General features: G+C 42.5%; 1 protein-coding gene across 4 annotated transcripts in view; it reads left to right on the forward strand.

Annotated features, from left to right (window-relative positions):
• LOC130565021 (nucleus accumbens-associated protein 2) overlaps positions 1-13,134 on the forward strand; it is a 38,626-nt gene that overhangs the window by 18,507 nt on the left and 6,985 nt on the right. For 3 of the 4 annotated variants that reach the window (XM_057351554.1, XM_057351546.1, XM_057351560.1), the window contains exon 2: positions 10,849-11,709. In XM_057351554.1, coding sequence (XP_057207537.1) covers positions 10,899-11,709 — 811 coding nt within the window. In that variant the 5' untranslated portion in view covers positions 10,849-10,898. The remainder of the gene's footprint in view (positions 1-10,848; positions 11,710-13,134) is intronic. The other variant, XM_057351566.1, reaches the window with a different exon arrangement.

Below are 13,134 nucleotides of genomic sequence, written 5' to 3' on the forward strand. Positions count from 1 at the left end.
TTACACAAATAAAAGTTCTGTTATTCCAATGAAATGTCGTTTCAAACCCGTATCAGACATGAATAAACAGTTGTAATTTAAAGTGAATTCCCTCCGAGCGTTTGTTGGATCTGTCACAGTTTGTTTGTTTATCTTCTATAACAGCTTGAGTCCATTACTGTGGTCATTGACTCAGCCGTGAGCGAGATCTAACCCAAACTCAAGACATTCAGGATTTATGTCTGCGCCTCACTGACAATTAGCCGGGTTTCCATCACCCTGGTTTTAATGCGCATTTTGAAGTTTCGCATCAGAAACGAGGGATGGAAACGCCAAATTTTGAAATAAAAACCGTTAATTCGCAAAAAAGTTTTTACGCTCTCTTGAGGTGTTTTTTCATTTTTGCGAAAAACAGTGTGCCGAATAAATTCTGACGTAGCAAACATTAAAGCCACGAGACGAAGCAGCTGTTACCGTTGAGTATTGATGCGTCCCAATTCGCATACTATCTGTCCTAAACAGTATTCGAAAATAGAATTAGTATGTCCCAAATCGTAGTATGTTGAAAAGAGTCTTACAAAGATTCTCGGATGGTCTACTACTTCCGGTACAAAATTCGAAGTGGAGAATGATGCACACTAATATTACCCACAACTCACCTCGAGTAGGCGGAGTTTAGTGACGCTCCACTGCATTAATAAAATTAAATAACTTAAGCATCAGTAAATTAATAAATATTACTATTGAGTTAACATTACATATGAAACAAGAAATGAATAAATACTTAAATGGAAAGAAGAGCTGTATTTTGATGTGTGTGACAGTTAATGGCCACATTGTTGTCTAGGCAACAACGGCCACTTCCGTTTCCTGTTAGTATGTCCCAATGCGTACATATTGCTACACACTAAAATGTATACCTTTTCCATAACAAAAACACTTTTAGTGCATGGTATAAGTAGGCTAATTGGGACGTATGGTGGTTTTTCTAGACATATTATTGACTTTTCTTATATTCTAAATATATTACTGAGTTTTCTTATATAAAATAGTTTTCTTATATAAAAGAATACATTTAAAGGTAGTTATAGGGTTCATGTACTTCTCTGATCTTAACAAGGGCTATGGGCCTCATGTATGAGTTTGAACACTTGAACACCTGCGTACACACCAAATATCTTATCAAACTACGACAGGAACTGCACGTACACCACACACACTTTTGTAGAGAAGTTTCATTAAGAACGCTGGGTTGTTTATCATTATCACTCTAAACCATGAGTTCTTTTTTAATAAAACCAAGGTTAAATCATGTATCGTCCGAAAGCCCCCTGAAAGGTGTCAAGATAAAGAGCACATGATATACGTATGTGTTATTGCACATGATATACGTATGTGTTATTGAGACGTCCGAAAGCCCCCAGAAAGGTGTCAAGATAAAGAGCACATGATATACGTATGTGTTATTGAGAGCGCTCCCTACAATTAAATCCTAATATGGTACGCCGGAGATCTTAATATGGTAAGCCGGAAATATAACTGTAGCAAGTGCAGGATGAAATATAACTGTAACGAGGCATAAGGGGATGGACTAATAAAAATAAGTGATGTCATGTAAAAACTGGTTGGTAGAAGATGAGGTCAGGTAAAACCTGATTGGTTTGAACTGTGATAACTACTTGAGAACAGTGTATAAAAGATGGAGTCAGACATGTATTCGTGGGGCATCTACAGATGAACTCTGTGTGTCTCACTTTGCTTGCTCGAGCAAATAAAGATTGAAACCTCTTGAAACCTGGCTCTCTGGTCTTCGTGAATTCTTTCTACATTGGCTGATCGACTTTTCGCCACGACAGACGCAGCATATGTCTTTCTGGTTTCCAGATCTTTATTATTTACTGTTAGTTACTAGGTTACCAATACCACCGTGATAGCTCGAGGAACTTGATGGAATCACACCAATTTCGCATTTCGTCTTTTCTCCTGTTATTGCAAACTTTGAAAAGATTCGCAGGCAACACTTTACAATAAGGTGCTATTAGTTAACATTAGTAAATGCATTAGCTAACATTAGATAACGATGAACAATTGAGTTAAATTTATTAATCCTTGTTAATGTTGGTTCATATCGATGCAGATATTTATGTTAGTTCATGGTGCGTTAACTAATGTATTAGTAAATGCTGAAATAACCATGAACTAACATTAATAAATGCTGTATATAGTATTGCTCATTGTTAGTTCATTTTAGATAATGCATTAACTAACTGTTAATAAAAAGCACCTTATTGTAAAGTGTTACCGAGTCGCATCACGTTTGGATGGAAACCCGGCTATTGATGCTTGTAAATTAGCATCTAATTAATATCTGGATTTATTGTTATACATATCAAAGTTTTAATAGTTACGTTCGCCTAACTTAAAGACATAAGCCCTGTTTGGACGGTAACTGTTTTTTTACCAGGACGTCTGGAAAAATTCATTATTTTACTCCATCATCCAACATTCTTACTGAATTCTGGCTCAGACACTTCTGTTCTCAGTCCATCCCTGGTCTTGAATTTTTCTCTGAATTGTCACAGAACTCTTGACTGAAACACTATTAACGCAACTCTTTAATACATTCTGCTAGACAGCAGTGAGATTCAATGGAGATTGGGCAGATGGAAGTACAGTTTGAGACCATGTGTACAATCAAAGTCAAAGATCACAATATGAACTCGAATGTTTCTCATCTGAGCTAGCCACATTAATTTGATCTCTAATTTATATCGGTTTTGTTATTTGTCCCATGTAGTTGAAGAAGAAACGTCTGAGAAAAAGTTCCAGATAAGTATCACAGAACTCCATGAAGTGTCTTGAGCTAATAAAGAGCAATATCTGAGCAATAAAACAGTTCAAAATAGCAGCCGTTTTTACAAGGGACCTTTATCTGTGATACAGGGAGACACAGATGACACGCGGGGATCGTATGTCACATGTCATAAAGCTCGGGGCAATAGAGGACGTGTCATTGTGGTATTTCTGTGTACATCACCTCATGTAACCCAGCGCCTCTTTATCTATATTAGGACACAGGATGAGCGGTTACAGAAGTTATCATTTGGCTAGGAGAACTCATTACGTTTGCATACGTTACATACAGTATATATGTGTATATATATATACTGCGCTCGCAAATCTACAATGAATTAAGCTGTTTTAAATAGTCAAATAAAAATGGGAATCATGAAAAATCTATTAATGGTGGCCAGCGTTGATAGTGTGGCAGGCCGCGACGAAGAAATCAATATGGGAAACGGACAACACAACAATATGTTGTTATAAGACGTGTACAAAAGAAGTGGTTCGTTTTGAAACTACGGCCGAACAAATTAGACGATTAATGAATGGGAAAAGCTGTATATACACACACAGTGTAGTCCGCAGTTGTGTGTGAACAAAAAACAGATATATGAGTTTATGAATTCAGTCCTCTTGAGCTCTCGTCTTCTGTACATCCCAGAACTTTCTTCAGACGCCGGAAGAGGATTGGCAGGCCTGCTGCCGTCTCGCCGTGGACTGAATGTGTTGTGTCTGTCTGCGCACTTACACATGAGACCAACTGCAGTGCTTGAATATTGATGAAGCAGGTTGTTGATGTATAGCGTCGGCGAGATATATATTTATGTGAGATTCACTCTCCGGTGTGTGTCGTCCCTGCGCTAGATTTGCTCTTTCTCAGGACAAAGCGTGCCAGGCTGCTCAATGATTTGAACAAACGTCACTTTTAGAGTTTGCTGCAGTGCATCATGGTCACAGGCAGACGTGCTGTGAAGTCAGCTGCGGGTTTATGAGTCCACGTCTGTATGTGTCTTATCACAGAAGTTTAAAGTCTATATTTAGCGTGTGCGCGGGTCTGACTCGGCAGTGTTCCTGCACGTACACGCGTGTGTGAGCGGGCACTGCATTGCAGCGCTGTGCATTAACTGGCAGGAGGGGCGCGCACGCGCTCGGCTGGCACAGATGTGCGCTAATGCTGCAGAGGTGCCGCGCATGTGATCGTATCTGTGATATCACAGTCTCAATGTCAAGTGTGAGCATCGGCGTTAAAACGATATAAGAGTATCTCTTTAATACCGCTGTCATTTGTGCTAGACCTCAGTGAGGAGAGCAAATGGAAGTCTCATCTGCGTCTCAGATATTTCTCTTGAGAAAAAGAGTCGGAAATCTCACAAACGTCAACCTTTTCTCATCACATTGACTCAGATCCAGATGATTTGACCTTTTCAATCTACATTCACTTACACCTCCAGACTCTTCACGTGTTTACACAATCACGGTCTCATTTGTGTCTGTCGCTGACGTCTGTGGAAATAAATGCAAATGTTTAAAGCGACACAGATTTCTGTTTTCATTCTGAGATGCCTGTGGTTTCTGTGTGTCCTGATTTGCATTCTCTGGCCATACACGACCTGTGAAGAACATGTCCTTATTTCACCTCACAATACCTACAGCAAACATGAGGAATTATATGGTGGATATAGAAAGCGAGGCCCGTTTTTAGGTGGTTGACATTGTGGCATTATTTTCCTGTGATTGTAGCACATTGTTCGCTGACTTCTTGTTTCTGTAGTAAAAGTTGTTGAGTAATGTGAATTTGGGGTGAGACGAGGTTAATTGAGGTGAAAATGATGTCACAATGCAAACACTATTAAAATCAGCTTTGTTTTCTTTAAGCAAATGTCTGTGTGAGATTTTTGTTTCTTCCACCTCCAGTGGAAATGCATCACACTGATACCTGATCCTCTCTCTGCTCATTGAGTGTTGTGTGTTTGCGCGTGTGTCATGTGTGTAGATATGCTTGTGGGTTTAATATGTATGTGTGTGTTTGCGTGCTTACGTGTGTGCGTGTGTTGATGTGTGTAAATATGCATGTGTGTGTCATTTGTGTAGCTATGCTTGGGGATTTAATGTGTGTGTGTGTGTGTGTGTGTGTGTGTGTGGGAAGGGTAAACCCTACGGTATGGGAACAAAATGTCCCCACAAAGATGGCAATATCCAAAACCCTTGTCCTTGCTGGGACATGTTTTGGTCCCCATGAGGAAACGAGCTTATAAATCACACAGAATTAACTTTTGTGTAAATGTAAAAGAGCAGACAGTTGCGTGTGATTGTTAGGGTTAGGTGTAGGGAATATGAGATACAGTTTGTACAGTATAAAAACCATTGTGTCTATGGAATGTCCCCATAAAACATGGAAACCCAACATGTGTGTGTGCTTATGTTGCGTTGATGTTTGTGTGTGTTAATGTGTGTAAATATGCATGTGTGTGTCATTTGTGTAGATATGCTTGTGGATTTAGTGTGCGTGTGTGTGTTCATGTTTGTATATCCCGGTGGGGACCTAAACCTGAACGCACACCATCACATGGGGACTCGTGTTACCAAAATTGAGGTCCCCAGGGGCAAAAAAGCTTATAAATTGTACAGAACAATATTTTTTACAAATCTAAAAATGCAAAAAGTGTTCTATGATCTTTAGGTTTAGGGGTTGGGTTAGGGATAGGGGATAGAATATACAGTTTGTTGTACAGTATAAAAAACATTACGCCTATGGACTGTCCCCACGGTGATAGTAAACCAGACTGTGTGTGTGTGTGTGCTGTGAGATGTAAAGATGTGTGTGTAGTGCACTTGTGAGTTTGTGTTTATATGTGTAGATGTATGTATTTGTTGTGATGTGATATGTGTAGATGTGTGAGTGTGGTGTAGATATGTGTAGATGTGAGTTTGTGTTAGATGTGTGAGTGTAATGCTGTGAGTGTTGGTTTTCTTTTCTGTTTCTGTCCTTAAATGACTTTCCTCTGTCTCACTCCTCCCTCGCCCGTCTCACTCTCTCTGTGTCTGTCTGGAACTGTAGATCTCTCTCTCTCTTTCTTTTTCTGCGACATGTAGATGCAGCATTGATTAAGACCATGCACACAGAGAGAGAAAGACAGACAGACACCGAGATGGACAGACAGACAGAAAGTGTCTTTTGAAGATCAATGAAACTGCAAAGTTTCATTGATCCAGTTGTTCTTGTTTTGAAGGAGTTTGTCTGCAGAATTCCTGTAAAATCATAAGAGTAGTTCACTGTAGTATCTCAGGGTGTGTGTGTGTGTCTCATCTCCTCGAGTGAGTGTGGTGTGTTGTGTTGTGTGTCATCATTGTGTCTGTGTTTATCCGTTTCTTTATGGCAGCTCAACGGATAATAGTTTCTCAATGGCTGTTACTGATAACTGTTCTGCATGTTGTGCACGTTTCATTGAGAATTACACAAAAGTAACATTTGTTTAAAGTACACTGCGTTCCAAATTATTATGCAAATGATATCTTTCTCTGGTTTTCCTAATTTGTCGATGCAAATGACAGTCAGTATAATTTTCAAGTAATCAACAGTTAGGGTACATTTGGAATTTTATTGAACAAACCTCCCACTGACAACAGTATTTATTTAAAAAATGAAAAACTCAAAATGCACTGTTCCAAATTATTATGCACAACAGAGTTTGAAAACATTTCATAGGTTGTAAAAAACTGAAAATGGTCATTTGTTGAATTTGCAGCATTAGGAGGTCATATTTACTGAAATCAAAAGCTATTTCAATCAAAAACATCCTAACAGGGCAAGTTACATGTTAACATAGGACCCCTTCTTTGATATCACCTTCACAATTCTTGCATCCATTGAACTTGTGAGTTTTTGGATAGTTTCTGATTGAATTTCTTTGCAGGATGTCAGAATAGCCTCCCAGAGCTGCTGTTTTGATGCTAACTGCCTCCCACCATCATAGATCTTTCGCTTGAGGATGCTCCAAAGGTTCTCAATAGGGTTGAGGTCAGGGGAGGATGGTGGCCACACCATGAGTTTCTCTCCTTTTATGCCCATAGCAGCCAATGACACAGAGGTATTCTTTGCAGCATGAGATGGTGCATTGTCATGCATGAAGATGATTTTGCTACGGAAGGCATGGTTCTTCTTTTTGTACCATGGAAGAAAGTGCTCAGTCAGAAACTCTACATACCTTGCAGAGTTCATTTTCACACCTTCAGGGACCCTAAAGGGGCCCACCAGCTGTCTCCCCATGATTCCAGCCCAAAACATGACTCCGCCACCTCCTTGCTGACGTCGCAGCCTTGTTGGGACATGGTGGCCATCCACCAACCATCCACTACTCCATCCATCTTCAATTCAATTCAATTCAATTTTATTTATATAGCGCTTTTCACAATGTGCATTGTTCCAAAGCAGCTTTACAGGAGCAAATAAGAAAAACACAGAAAGGTAAAACACAGCACAGTGCATGGTGTTTATAGACCAAGCAAGATCATTATAATAAATAATATCTAATAAATAAATGAATAAATAAATAAATAAATGCAGTCTCCCGGTGAGCAAGCCAACACTGCACTGCTCTGCTGTGGCGAGGAACCCAAACTCCAATGCTGAATAATGGAGAAAAAAAAACCTCGGGAGAAACCAGGCTCAGCCGGGAGGGCCAGATCTCCTCTGACGTGTCATGGCTGCACTCAGTGACCCCGACCAAAGCCACCGAGCAACGTCCACGAAGAACAGGGAGAGCCCACGAGCCGCGACCCAGGAAGCCCCACCCGCCGAAACCGTGCAGGTCCAACCCGGTCTCATTCCGCGATCAACAACAGACAACAGAGGAACAACCAGGGAAAAGTAGTAATGGCATAATTAACTTTATTCCTCTGTTGTCCGACATCGACCACAAAACAAGACCAACCAGACCAGATCCACACAGTCCCAACAAATGAAACGCCCCGAACCACAACCAACAAGCCCCCCCACTCCCTACAACACCCACCCAGCTACCTCCAATCAAAGTCACTGAGTGCAGCCATAACTTCAAACTGCTGTCGTGTGATGTAAGTTTAGCATTAAATACCAAGTATTGTAAATTTAGCATTTATGTGACAGGTAGTCCGTCTTTGCTCTCGGTTGGGGATGGAATTGTCTGAGCTGGGCCGGCCAGATGGTCGCCTTTTTCTTGGGTGGTGATGGAATTGCCTTGGATGGAGCTGGATGGTCAGTCAGTCCGCAGGCTCTCGCAGGAGGATGGCACGGGATTTTCAGATGTAGCTGGCGTAATCTCTAGTTGTGGATGGGCATATGACGTTCATCTGGGCTGGCGGAATCTCTCCCTACCTCGGGATGGGCATCCCGAGGCGAGGGCAGAAACAGAAAGAGAATAATTAGCGTAGCTGCTGTTCATTAGCTATGTATTAGTGAATGCTTGGCTGAAAAGATGTGTCTTTAATCTAGATTTAAATNAAACGGACGTCGAGATGTCAGCCATGCTTTCCCGGGCCGCCGTGAGCTTTGGGTTGCAGTGCCCGCACTGCCTTTCCCGGCGCTCGCGGCTGGTTACATGGCGCCTCGGGTTTGACCGCGGCTCCGAGCCGCGCCCGCCCTCAGTGCCGTGTTTACCGGAAGTGCATGAGGAACTTGGTAAGACCTGGAACGCCCCTTTCCGGCACGTTTTACGTCAAACAAAGTTCAGTCACCCTCTCCTAATGGAATGGGTAATCTTCCCCAGAGGTGGTGAGACAGCTGGAGGAATACCCGATTGTGTGATCCCTACAGGTGGCAGGAAGTGGTGCCGCCGCGGCTGCATCCGTGGGGTTGCGGGGGCGAGTTATTCAGCACACCTCCCGGCCAAAGTCTGTAAAATTGTATCAGGCAATCATCTAAGTACGGAAGCAGGCACAGGGCGTTCCATACGCAAGCCCGGTCTGTGGTGTCTCGCATCATTCCTAGGCCACCGGCCTGGTCGAGAGCTTACAATTCAATGTGTGTGTGTGTCTCATCTCCTCGAGTGAGTGTGGTGTGTTGTGTTGTGTGTCATCATTGTGTCTGTGTTTATCCGTTTCTTTATGGCAGCTCAACGGATAATAGTTTCTCAATGGCTGTTACTGATAACTGTTCTGCATGTTGTGCACGTTTCATTGAGAATTACACAAAAGTAACATTTGTTTAAAGTACACTGCGTTCCAAATTATTATGCAAATGATATCTTTCTCTGGTTTTCCTAATTTGTCGATGCAAATGACAGTCAGTATAATTTTCAAGTAATCAACAGTTAGGGTACATTTGGAATTTTATTGAACAAACCTCCCACTGACAACAGTATTTATTTAAAAAATGAAAAACTCAAAATGCACTGTTCCAAATTATTATGCACAACAGAGTTTGAAAACATTTCATAGGTTGTAAAAAACTGAAAATGGTCATTTGTTGAATTTGCAGCATTAGGAGGTCATATTTACTGAAATCAAAAGCTATTTCAATCAAAAACATCCTAACAGGGCAAGTTACATGTTAACATAGGACCCCTTCTTTGATATCACCTTCACAATTCTTGCATCCATTGAACTTGTGAGTTTTTGGATAGTTTCTGATTGAATTTCTTTGCAGGATGTCAGAATAGCCTCCCAGAGCTGCTGTTTTGATGCTAACTGCCTCCCACCATCATAGATCTTTCGCTTGAGGATGCTCCAAAGGTTCTCAATAGGGTTGAGGTCAGGGGAGGATGGTGGCCACACCATGAGTTTCTCTCCTTTTATGCCCATAGCAGCCAATGACACAGAGGTATTCTTTGCAGCATGAGATGGTGCATTGTCATGCATGAAGATGATTTTGCTACGGAAGGCATGGTTCTTCTTTTTGTACCATGGAAGAAAGTGCTCAGTCAGAAACTCTACATACCTTGCAGAGTTCATTTTCACACCTTCAGGGACCCTAAAGGGGCCCACCAGCTGTCTCCCCATGATTCCAGCCCAAAACATGACTCCGCCACCTCCTTGCTGACGTCGCAGCCTTGTTGGGACATGGTGGCCATCCACCAACCATCCACTACTCCATCCATCTGGACCATCCAGGGTTGCACGGCACTCATCAGTAAACAAGACTGTTTGAAAATTAGTCTTCATGTATGTGTGGGCCCACTGCAACCGTTTCTGCTTGTGAGCATTGGTTAGGGGTGGCCGAATAGTAGGTTTATGCACAACTGCAAGCATCTGGAGGATCCTACACCTTGAGGTTTTCGGGACTCCCGAGGCACCAGCAGCTTCAAATACCTGTTTGCTGCTTTGCAATGGCATTTTTGCAGCTGCTCTCTTAATCCGATGAATTTGTCTGGAAGAAACCTTCCTCATTCTGCCTTTATCTGCACGAACCCTTCTGTGCTCTGAATCAGCCACAAATCTCTTCACAGTACGATGATCTCGCTTAAGTTTTCGTGAAATATCTAATGTTTTCATACCTTGTCCAAGACATTGCACTATTTGACGCTTTTCGGCAGCAGACAGATCCTTTTCCTTTCCCATATTGCTTGAAACCTGTGGCCTGCTTAATAATGTGGAACGTCCTTCTTAAGTAGTTTTCCTTTAATTGGGCTCACCTGGCAAACTACTTATCACAGGTGTCTGAGATTGATTTCAGTGATCCAAAGAGCACTGAGACACAATACCATCCATAAGTTTAATTGAACAATATAAAATTAAATGTTTACGACACTTAAATCCAATTTGCATAATAATTTGGAACGCAGTGTATAGAAATCGCTATCCGGGTTAAGAGTGACGTGTGGAATCAAGCTTGTGTGTTAGACTGTAACTCGCGTCGGTTCTGTGACTTTAATATCAAATCTGTGATAGTAGTGATGTTATTATTCTGTATTCTACAGTATGAGTCTCAAGTTGTGTATAGTTCTGTACATTCTGTATGAAGATGCTGAACTTCACCTGATGTGTGATTCTCTCGTGTGTTTTATTGGACATTTGTAATCTATGTGTTTCTCTCCCTCTCTCTCTGTCCAGATGACCTCTCGTCTGCGCTGTCCACCGTGTCTTCCTGAAAGCGGGCCGCCATGTCCCAGATGCTACACGTGGAGATCCCAAACTTCGGCAGCACAGTGCTGGGCTCGTTGAACGAGCAGCGCTTAACGGGCCAGTACTGCGACGTCTCCATCCTGGTGAAGGGTCAGGCCTTCAAGGCTCACCGGGCCGTGCTGGCGGCCAGCAGCCTGTATTTCCGCGACCTCTTCAGCAGCAGCACCAAAGCCCAGTTCGAGCTGCCCTCGTCCGTCACGCCGGCCTGCTTCCAGCAGATCCTCTCCTTTTGCTACACCGGCAAGCTCACCATGGCGGCCAGCGAGCAGCTGGTGGTCATGTACACGGCCGGTTACCTTCAGGTTCAGCACATCGTGGAGCGGGGCATGGACCTCATGTTCAAAGCCAACTCGCCCCACTGCGACTCGGCCACGGCCGCCATGGACGATCCGGGCTCGGAGCCGCAGAGTCCCAATAACAACCCCGCCTCCGTGCTGGGACCGCCGGGCTGGTCTCCATCTCTGTCGGCTCAGGCTCGCCGAATCAAGCTGGAGGGCTCCGAACCTCTGGTGAACTTCGGAGGGGTTAAAAGACCCGTCAACAGCGACGGGGGACGTTCGGGGCGAGGCGGTCCGGTGTTCTACGCTGGGGCGACGGGCGTTTTCCCGCTTGGTGTCCCGTCGTATTCTGTGGCCCCCGGAGAGCGCTCCAGTCCGGGAGCGTCCAGCCTTCCGACCACCGACAGCCCAACGTCATACCAGAATGAAGATGATGAGTTTGAGGAAGAGTCGTTTGACGCTGAGGAGAGCTACGGTCAGCTGTGTGGTCGCTCCGCTAACCCTTACGAGAGTAAATACACGTCTGTTTATAGAAATATTAAATAACAATCGTCTTGGTTTATTCACCCTCAGTGCGCTCACGGCGACCCGAGTTCCATTCCTGTCTCGACAGTTCTTTGTCGTACCCGCTCCCCGAATACCTGCCAAAGCGCTTTCCTGTCAGCTCTATACTGTCCTGTGCCAATAAAAGATTATATATATAAATACAAAAAGATACAAGATCAATCGGATGGATATTCAGATGACAGAACCTTTTTGCGTCTATACAAAATGTGTCTAATAAGATGCAAGAATAGAGTTGCCCTCCTCGTGTATAAATAACCAATCAGAGGTGATGTTTCATGAGCTTAAAATGGCGATATATTTTATTATAGACGGTTTTAAAGTGACAACATAAGCAAACGTTCTGCGAATGCGCCCCTTAACTTCCGGTACACATTGACAAACAACAGAGTGCCTGTAGATTATTTCTGATAACAATCAAAAGAAACCGAACCGGCTAAACTCGTCTCTCCAATATTTTGAATTTAGACTGCGATACCGAGCTCAACCGCTAGATGTCAATGTACCCTACGGTTTCTTTAAATGCGACCAAACTACAGGACCCATTCAACAAACTGTTTATTTAACAAAATGACCATACAATAAAATTCAACAAATCGTTTATTTAATACAATTATTATTCATTAAAATAATATGAACATAAATAAAATAAAATATAAATAGTTATATTATTAGACACTAGCCAAACACAAACCGGAAGTTAACTGGGGGTCATGCACGCGCGGAAGGAAGTTGTCCTTGATTATCATGACGATAATGAAAAAATTCCAAACTCTTGTCATTCGTCGATTGGCAACTACTTTGTAAACTTGTTTCCTGAAAAACTTTTTTGCTTGGTGAAAGAATATAGCTTTTCAATCTCATTACATTTTTGTTGCGGTGTGATTTTTATGAACCCTTTAAAGGGATACTTCACCCGAAAAAGGATAAATTCTGTCATCATTGACTCACCTCAAGTTGTTCCAAATCTGTATACATGTCTTTGTTCTGATGAACACAGGAAGATATTTGGAAGAATGCTTATAACCAGACAGATCTCGACCCCCATTGACTCCCATAGTAGAAAAAATACAATGAAGTCAAAAGTGCCCCAGAACTGTCCTACATTCTTCAAAATGTCTTCATTTGTGTTCAACAGAACAGACAAAATGCTAAAGTAGCTTTTCCTACTATGGGAGTCAATGGGGGTCGAGATCTGTCTGGTTATAAGCATTCTTCCAAATATCTTCCTCTGTGTTCATCACAAAGACATTTATACAGATTGGAACAACTCGAAGGTGAGTCAATGATGACAGAATTTTCATGTTTGGGTGAAGTGTCCCTTTAACATACAGCATCAGACGTATGGACTTGATCTTTAAGTGTGTTGAAG

This window comes from Triplophysa rosa, linkage group LG2 (genome assembly GCF_024868665.1).
Source record: "Triplophysa rosa linkage group LG2, Trosa_1v2, whole genome shotgun sequence".
NCBI classification, from domain to species: Eukaryota; Metazoa; Chordata; class Actinopteri; order Cypriniformes; family Nemacheilidae; genus Triplophysa; species Triplophysa rosa.